General features: G+C 42.1%; 1 protein-coding gene and 1 non-coding gene across 4 annotated transcripts; one reads left to right on the top strand and one right to left on the bottom strand.

Moving 5' to 3' along the window:
- The first annotated feature begins 3772 nt into the window (after positions 1-3772).
- LOC148340472 (ER membrane protein complex subunit 3) lies at positions 3773-9330 on the top strand. 3 transcript variants are annotated; one of them, XM_088289521.1, is made up of 9 exons: positions 3773-3886; positions 7007-7190; positions 7326-7383; positions 7719-7812; positions 8084-8188; positions 8262-8343; positions 8472-8551; positions 8622-8704; positions 8776-9330. In XM_088289521.1, exons 2-9 carry the CDS (start codon positions 7036-7038, stop codon positions 8902-8904), a joined length of 786 nt encoding a protein of 261 aa, XP_088145647.1. In that variant the 5' UTR covers positions 3773-3886; positions 7007-7035; the 3' UTR covers positions 8905-9330. The 3 variants fall into 3 exon arrangements, with proteins under 3 accessions (XP_088145647.1, XP_088145645.1, XP_088145646.1); XM_088289519.1 differs by lacking the exon at positions 3773-3886 and adding an exon at positions 6172-6331; XM_088289520.1 differs by lacking the exon at positions 3773-3886 and adding an exon at positions 6366-6623.
- Positions 5985-6066, bottom strand: trnas-aga (transfer RNA serine (anticodon AGA)). The gene has a single exon. It is a non-coding gene; the product is annotated as a tRNA-Ser (tRNA).
- Position 9331: the final 1 nt, after the last annotated feature.

Raw genomic sequence — 9331 nt, 5'->3', positions numbered from 1 at the left:
CTCCCCCCCCCAAGAAATTGCAGGCTTTCCTTTATGCCATCGGGCGCCTTCAATGATATTTACATTTACTGTCGAGACTATTTTTACTCCACATCCCTTTCATACATACTCATCTTGAAGCATTCTTTCCTCCTTTTATTTACGTGCGCTCACCTCAGTCGAGCAAATGGTGATGAATGCAGCTCTTAAGTGCCTTTTTATTGGCCGCTAATACTTCTGCTGTCTGTTCACGGTTTCTGCTTTATATCACTGTTGGTATCTTTCCTTCGAGAGAGTGAGTGAGGGGGAGGGAAGGGGGAGAGAGAGAGAGAGATTTGCTGTCAAACGTGAGGTTCATTTTTCTTCCTATTTTGCTTTGAGTATCCAAGGTCAAACATTGCATAGTTTCACAAGTGCCCCAAGGCTTTTGGGGGCATGTGCGTCGTAGAGAAAACGTGAATAGCAGAAACCTGATTTTCGGACTTATCTTTACCCTCCCAAGGTGACGCAGGAAAGCGAAATACACTACGGGTACAGACGAGACATCAAAAAGACAAAAGGCGAGAAACGGTGGGTCGCTGAAGCCAAGTCGAGCCGTGAGAAAGAGGAGTGTCTGGGATCTGCCTGGCTGGGAGAAAAAACATCCGATTTTTTTGGACCAGTGGCTGACAGCCTTTACAAGGATTAGAGACGCACATGCACGCACACGGTGGCAAGTGTCTGCATGCAGATGTGTTTTATGTGTTGAAATCTGCGCGAGACAAATTCCACATTCCAATCATTGCTGTCTCTATCTTCGTGTGAGCTCGTGGCATGAAATTAAACATGATAGACTTGCTGGATTGTTGCCAAGATTTTCCACTATGTACGTTAATCGGATTTTGTTATGAATAAAATGGATAACTTTTGTTATTTGTTAGTTCAAATTCTGAAAACAAAAGACCATTTCCCCACACATGAGAGGACGCGTGGGTCTTCTGTCAACAACCTGTTGCTCTCGTTTGGAGTTCTAGAGTCAGGGATGGCGCCACATCGGGGCTGGGAGGGACTATAGCACCGTCAAAAATCGGTGTAGCCCCCCAGTTAAGCCCTTCTGACATTTTATTTGATATTCTAAAATCTATTTAGCGATTATTTTTCCAGCCGCCCTATCTGGAACCCTTCTCGCCTCGGAGGAGAAAAAAATCCTGAAGCCGCCCCTGCCTATATAGTCCCTAAGTATGGATAACTGCCTCCTTATTTTCGCATTGTTGTATATAAACGACCAATCACGATTCATTTTACGAACGTCACATGATCTCTGAAAAGCTGAGCGGTGATTCGTTGTTACTTGAGCCCTCATCACTGATGTCATTTTCAGTCGACAGCAAGTAACAAAATACGTTTTGAATGTGTTAATTTAAATTAAATATAATGACGTTATGAAATTCATTGTAGACAAAATATTAACATTTTTAGAACTTATATTTTTTTATGATTTTTTTAACAACAACAGAACAGTCATACAATCATACGTATCTCATAATATCATAAATTAGAATCAGAATCAGAAATCCCTTTATTGTCATTGTACTCAAGTGTGCAACGAGATTAGAGAGCTCCCCTCTCCAGTGCAATACAACAATAATTCAATTAAATATATAAATTAGATAAATAAGAGAATACATAGTGAGATGGAACATAATCCAAAATAGGATATATAAAAACACATCACGTCGCTGTTCTGCAAGGTAAGGGTGGTCGTGTGTGTGTGTGTGTGTGAGGGTTTAGAATGGAGATGGCTCTTGGAAAGAAACTGTTCCTCAGTCTATTGGTCCTCGATTTGATGCATCTGTAGCGCCTGCCAGAGGGCATCAGGTCGAACAGGTGTGAGTTTGGGTGGGTATTGTCTTTGACGATATTGAGAGCCCTGCTGAGGCACCGGGCGGTGTAGATGTCCGACAGTGAGGGGAGAGGGCAGCCAATAATCCTTTGCGCTGTTTTGACCGTCTTCTGGTGCCTCACTCTGTCCGCCTCAGTGCAGCCGCTGTACCAGGTGGAGACACAGTACGTCAACAGGCTCTCGATGGACGAGTGGTAGAAGGCTAGCAGCAGCTTCCTGTCCAGGTTGAATTTCCTGAGGACTCTCAGGAAGTGCAGACGCTGGCGGACCTTCTTTACCACTGCTGTGGTGTTGTGAGTCCAAGAAAGGTCGTCGGAGATCTGTACTCCCAGGAACTTGAACGTGTGGACCCTCTCCACACACACGCCTTCGATGCAAAGGGGGGGGGCGGCACCGTCTTGTTCCTCCTGAAGTCGATGACAATCTCCTTTGTTTTTGCAAAGTTGAGTTGCAGTCTGTTGTCCTCGCACCAAGCCGTCAGTCTCTGGACCTCCTCTCTGTAGGCTGTCTCGTCACCTTCCGAGATCAGACCGACCACTGTCGTATCGTCAGCAAACTTGACGATGGTGGACTAAGGTGATACAGTCTCATTCCCAAGTACAACCATCCTATGCAACGATAATTGAAAATTTGCTAACAGTGCTCCAAAAATGGCACAGCCAAACACCAACCATAATGCAACCAGAGCACAAAAAAAAACAAAAAACTGAAAAACTAAATTAGCTATTCCTACATTCGTATTAGTTCCTCTGTAGGGGCCCACAGTGTTTTGACAATATGTAGTTCAAGTCTCAATGAGTAAGTTATTCTTTCCATTTGATGGTGTGAAAATCCATGAGTCAAAGGAGGGTGGTCCTGTTTGCAACCAAGAAGTTGTGATGCACTTCAGAGCGGCTGCAAAAAAGATACTCAAAAGGTAGTTTGCCGCTCTTCCAAGTATGGCCACTCATTACTCCCCGAGGAATTTGATTTTGAGAATCTGATTTATTGCTTTATACACATCTTCCCAGAAACCATGTATTTTAGAACATGTCCAAATGACATGCGTGTGATTTGCCCAAATCTTAACTTTTTATTGCTGAAAATTCTAACATTAGTAAAGTATCCCTTAAATGATGACAGAGAGATGTTGAGTGCTGTAAAGTCAATCGCATAAGATCACTATTGATTGAACAGTTTAGATACAAAACGGACTGCTGCAATATGGGGGAACGAGAACCAGGACCATTAATGGTGACCACAACATATGACATGTTTTTTTTTCCTCTTCTCGGTATGACTCACTTGATTGTTTCTTACTTTGTTAAATCATTACTGAGAACTATTGTGCTAGGTCACTGCTAACATCAATGTCCCCATGTAGAATAACACATAATTAATTATCAATGACAATTTATTATTTCCCTTGTTTTTTATTTTATATTTATTATTTCCCTTGGTGGTCTTTGGCGTCACGCTCAAGTTTTAAAACTTTATTGAACATCATCAACTCGACCTTCAGTCAGTCGGAGCAGTGCTAAGAACTGTTTGACGAAATTGGCCGACTCGCGACGGCCATTTGGCGTCCATTTCGGGTCAAAAGCGGGTTGTAAAGCCACGGAAGTTTGTAAAGCGTATTCAGGGACCCTAAAAATGGGTGAGTTGATGTTGGTTCTCAGTGTCTCGGCCTTTGGGTTTAAAAGTTGTGGGCATAAGACGTCCTCCTCTTAGAGATGAGTGGCTTGTGCAGTACCACATGTCCCCAGCAGAAGGAGCACTCACTTAATGGTGAAGGTTAGTGTTTGTGTTGATAGTTCTAAATTTTCCATGTTAAAACACGCGTTTAAAAATGCCACGTCATAAGACGGCATATCGTTAAAACCACAAGAAAACTGTTAAAGGCAAGAAAAAGCTTCTCGAGCAACGCATTCTCATTGGCTAAGTAATTTTGAGTGACATCTCAGTGATGGGGACTTGTATTAACTGTCTATAGTTCCTTGCTGCGGGCCGGGCATCCATTCCAAGCGTCTTCGCGCTCCTGATTCAGTAAGTTTACAATCCTTAGTTTATTATTCTTAGAGTTTATAAAAACACATTTTCTTGCTTGATAAAATGTAAGTACCTGTCATATCGTCGCTGTCGGGTGGAATTGACTTTCGGTGAAAATGATACATTTACAGGACGAAAAAAAAAAACGCTAGCCTGTTTGAATTACCAGGCACCGCTTCGTTCAAGTTGTATTATACCTTTATATTGCTATTGTACACTCACGTCAACGTAATACTACCTAAAAAAGTAAATTCAATCACTAATTTGACGCTGGCATTAATTAAGGATTGATTAAGCAACAAAGTACTTCAAGGTATGCGATAATGTTAAAATAAACGACACAAAAGCAAACATCTGACCGACATCTTAACAAACGCTTTCTTAAAGGTCTAAAGCCATGAATGATGCAATAAATGAAACAAATGAGCCAACTATCTGCGTATATTAAGTAGATATTAATATGAAACGGAGACTTAATTAACATAGTGACACACGAGCGAGGATCCTTCTCCAACAAGGCATCACAGAGCTCAATTTTAAATAATCCAACGAACCTTACTATTCTCACTAGTTATTGTCTAAAAAAAAAAATCCAGATGTTAAATGAAGGTGACAGTTGTGCCACAAAACCTCATCAGAAACTGTAGATTGGTCTGTAGTTTGCCACATCTCTGCAACAAGTCTCAACTCATCTCAACTGTATTTATAAAGCACTTTAAGACAACCACCACTGTATGTAAAGTGCTATACATGGAGCAAAATTAAGTCATAGAACAATAAGCAATAAAATAAAGGCAATGAAAAGCACAACAGTAAAACCAAAAAACCAAGTCTCATGCTGAGTCATAAGATAAAGAGTAAAAATGAGCATTAAGACAAGTTGCCTAACATTTAACGCAAGGTCATTCCAAAGAGACGGACCGGAAATGGAAGAGGCTCGATCTCCTCTGAGCCTTCACTTAGTCCTCAATACCTCTAATAGCATCTGGTCCGCAGACATGAGGCGCCAGGCAGGTGCGTAAAGGTGAACCAAACATTTGAAAATCAGAATCTTAAAAAGAACCCTAATACGTCTCAAACATAAGGTGCGTTCAAGAGCGGTAGTTTATTTGTATTGGTTTTCATGGTATTTTCACCGCTCTAAATTGCCTAAAATTGCGTAAATAATTACAGACGAAGTGGGGATGGACCATTAGTATCAATTTGTGAATAAAAAAAATGACCATATTTGGGCATACAAGGTTTTTCGCCCGACAGCAGCGATATATATCTGCATTGTTGTCAGGACGTTTTGATGCGCAAACATTATGCTTGTAACATGTTAAAAGTACAACCAAACTCCTGAGCCACAGTTTAATACAATACAATTTATATTTATATAGCGCATTTCACAACAGATGGAGCTGTAACAAAGCGCTTAAGACATTAAAAGACATTTACAATCGATGCCAGAATAATAGCAGAACAGCGACAGTCTCATGTTGAGTCGAAAACTAAAGAATAAAAATGTGTCTTCAAACGGGTTTTAAAAATGGATAGAGGCATCGGGCTTGCCTAACATTTAATGGAAGCTCATTCCATAGGGAAGGACCGGCAACAGAAAAGGCACGATCCCCCATGAGGCTCCGTCGAGCCCTCTGCACCTCCGAAAGCATTTGGTCCGCAGACCTGAGGCAGCAGGCAGGTGCGTAGGGGTGGAGGAGCTCAGAGAGGTACGCTGGGGCGAAGCCATTTAAAGATTTGAAGACGAACAGAAGTATCTTGAAGCGAACTCTAAAGTGGAGCCAGTGAAGAGAGGCCAAGATTGGGGTGATCTGATCTGTCTTCCGAGCGTCAGTTAAAAGACGAGCTGTCCTTGTTAATTGAACACTTTTTTAAAATTTGACACCCCCTGCCCCAAAAATGGGTGTCCAGCCGGGCCGGACTGTTCCGCCTCCGGGACGGACTGCCCAGCTCTGATAATTGCATTTCAAATAGGATTTGAATTTGTGCGTAGAAATCTCAAATGCAGACGGACACACAACCCGCCCTCCTTGACGAAAAACATGAAATATGTTGCAGAAGACTTTGGTATGGTATACAATCAAAAGAAAAACGTTGTCGGCAGGATTCGAACCTGCGCGGGGAGACCCCAATGGATTTCTAGTCCATCGCCTTAACCACTCGGCCACGACAACGGTACCATGGTCCAAATATGATATCATATTTGTTGATAACTTAATTTTAATGCGTTTTTAAGTGCAATTAAACTCTTCTAAAGTTCTCTGACAATCAGCTGTGTGTGTCTGTATATGTGTATGTTTGTCTGTCGAACCAGACTGGTATTTGGGTCTTTAGTTCAGTTTTTCCTCATGAACCGGAAGTTCTTCGTCGTTCGTTTTTCTTCTTCGTTCCCTATTAGTGACTTAGCTTCTGGTTAACATTTTGAACTTTATTTATGTGGTGAGTCCGGTCGGTCACGCCGACTTGTTTCTATCTTGTAGCATATAATGTTGACGCACACAAACGAAAATGTGGCTGTTGGCGGAGAGAAGGCGAATGTTAAGGGAAAGGCACATTAAGCGACCTACACACGAAAACGTGCTCACGTAGCCGAGCTGATGCTAACTAGCTTGTCAAGAAAAGTCCGTGTTCCTGTGCTTGTTTAGCTATCTATCACCAGCTGGAACGGACGAATACAACAAAACATGTAGTCGCTCGTTGCTGTTGAAACGATGTGTAGTTTAAAAACGCGGTCAGTGCAATACATTGTTTTGTGTGAAACCGGCCTATTAGGTTTTGTAGTCACAACGGCCAGTGTCAAAAGTGCTACAACTCTTGTGTCTTGGGGAAACGTGATCAAAATTAAAACAAGGAAAAAAAACGTTACTGCACCTCCAGAATGAAGCGAGACTTTTTTTTTAAAGGCACTTTAATGTGTTGCATACGAGTAGTTGTCTCTGGTCAATTGGTTGTATAAACTAGTCGACTTTTGCACTCAAATTAATCTGTTTTGTTTAGGGCGAGATTTGAACTAATTGTTGATCATGTGGCGCAACCCGTTTTTATTTGGAAGGTAAATATACCAGCACCCAGGATCGTGTCACTTTTGTTGACTTTTTTTCCTGTTTGTTTCAGAGCATCCAGGGAAGTCTTAAGAGTGCGCGATGGCCGGCCCGGAGCTCCTGCTGGACTCAAGCATCCGTTTGTGGGTAGTACTGCCGATTGTCTTCATCACCTTCATGGTGGGCGTCATCCGTCATTATGTCACTCAGCTGCTGCACAGCGACAAGAAGGTGGACCTGGAGCAGCTTTCCGACAGGTCGGATTAGACACAGATTGTTCACTGCACAACAAAAGCGACCTTGACTCCCAAGTTTAATTTTGTTCCATCACCTAGCTTGAAACTGAATATACACAACTGATCAGGTATAATTGTGTATTTGTCTCCCTTCAGCCAGGTGCTCCTGCGCAGTCGCATCCTCAGAGAGAACGGCAAATATATCCCCAGACAGGTCAGACAGGGCGCTCATCTCACAGCACAGTTACTTCCTAATGCATTTCTCCCCCATCTCAAATTATGTGACTATTATTATGTCACATGTATAGAAAAATGTTTGCGCATTTATTTGATATGTACTTTAAGGTCCATGTACTACTTTGTCCCTACTTGTAAGACAATTCAGTGCACATGTTTTTTCCACTACTAGCGCCGTTTTTGGCTTTCTAGTCTGGAAGTGCATCTTAGTAAACTACTGTGCTGCACATCAAGGTTCTCGAATGATTGCTCAAATGGCTTTATGGAAAGCCAATGAAATAAATCCAACTGAGTGTGTGTTTGTGTGTACAGTCCTTCACAATGAGGAAGGACTACTTCAACAATGTGGAAACAGGCTTCTTCAAGAAGGTGAAGAGGAAGGTGGTACCCAAAAACCCAATGACAGGTGTGCCTTAAAATACATCTACCTTTTGAAGTGTTTTTCCTCCATTCACATAAAAAGCGAATGACAAGATTTGATCTAATCAAATTTTTTGCCCCACCCCCTCTTAATGGGATTGTCTGGAAGTGTCATGTTAGCAGTTTTTGGGGTATTTTACCAAGCTGTCATCACTGATTTCTGTAAACCAGCTCTTCAAATATATCATTTCATGGCCCGGTAGTGTGTTAGTTGTCTTTCCACATTTGTGTCAATATTTATACCATGCATGTTGCAGACACGAGTATGCTGACAGACATGATGAAAGGAAATCTGACCAACGTGCTGCCCATGATTGTGATCGGCGGCTGGATCAACTGGGCCTTCTCTGGATTTGTCATAAGTCAGCTCCACAGCTACATGCATTTCCTCTATGTCAAACAAAGCACCCATACCAACCCTTTCCTTCCATCTAGCAAAGGTTCCGTTCCCGCTGACACTGAGGTTCAAGCCCATGTTGCAGCGTGGCATTGACCTGCTCACACTAGATGCTTCCTGGTTCGTATGGCAATCATTATAAACCGAGTGACATTTCAGGATGAAATATAGCATCTCTAGGTGAACTTACTTTGACCTTCTGTAAACTTTTGAATGTCCAGCTGTTAAATTATTTCTGTGACCTGCAGGGTGAGCTCCGCGTCCTGGTACTTCCTGAACGTTTTTGGCTTGAGGAGCATGTACAGCCTCATCCTGGGACAAGACAATGGTTAGTCTACAAACACAAAGTAAAGCGTACCCAGTGGATTGCAACACTTAGATGCCTTCGTTCCTTGCAGCCGCTGATCAGTCACGCGTCATGCAGGACCAGATGACCGGTGCTGCCATGGCCATGCCCCCAGATCCAAACAAGGCTTTTAAGGTGACTTTTTTTTTGGGAGGGGGGGGCATTCTCTTGGCAGTTTTGGTTATCTGACAAATGGCCACTTGCAGAGCGAGTGGGAGGCGCTGGAGATTGTGGAGCACAAGTGGGCGCTGGAGAACGTGGAGGAGGAGCTCATGGCCCGAGAGCTCAACTTCGCAGGCGTCTTCAGCAAGGACCTCAAGTCTGCCGTCTTCTAGAAGGAGGCGCCAGAACACGGCGCGGCAAAGTGTCTGGCCCTGATTTTTTTTAAGATTGTCCTAAGTCCCACTTGTTGCAGTTGTTAGCATTTTTGCTAAATTTGTCTTAAAAATTCCTCAATCAAAAAAATTATTGTGAATAATAATAAATTTGTCTTAAAAAATCCTCAATCAAAAAATATTTGTGAAAAAAACTTCAATGTGCCAAATTATTGTAAATATGTGTACTATTTATTCAGTTAGAATTACATTAAATAATTGTACAGAGAAATTGTAAAACAGCAATCATGGAAAACTACAGAAAATATTAGCTGGCCCATCTGTTGTATGTCCAGCCCGTTGTTGATGCTTTTACCTCTCCAATGTCACAAAACATTTAATTTTGATTTGTTAATCTGTAATTTATAAATAAAGGTTTGAGTTTTAC

The sequence above is a fragment of the Idiotropiscis lumnitzeri genome, chromosome 3 (assembly GCF_059441095.1).
Source record: "Idiotropiscis lumnitzeri isolate Australia: NSW breed Sydney's pygmy pipehorse chromosome 3, RoL_Ilum_1.0, whole genome shotgun sequence".
Classification (NCBI taxonomy): domain Eukaryota; kingdom Metazoa; phylum Chordata; class Actinopteri; order Syngnathiformes; family Syngnathidae; genus Idiotropiscis; species Idiotropiscis lumnitzeri.
This window is presented reverse-complemented; position numbering and strand designations above follow the sequence as displayed.

What these genes read in the sequence shown, in the direction of transcription:
- LOC148340472 (XM_088289521.1), top strand. Translation starts at nt 7,036, where the DNA reads ATGGCCGGCCCGGAGCTCCTGCTGGACTCAAGCATCCGTTTGTGGGTA. An exon ending in CTTCTCTGGATTTGTCATAA is followed by an intron (nt 8,189 to 8,261) that starts GTCAGCTCCACA and finishes CCTTCCATCTAG; the next exon opens with CAAAGGTTCCGTTCCCGCTG. An exon ending in CATCCTGGGACAAGACAATG is followed by an intron (nt 8,552 to 8,621) that starts GTTAGTCTACAA and finishes CGTTCCTTGCAG; the next exon opens with CCGCTGATCAGTCACGCGTC.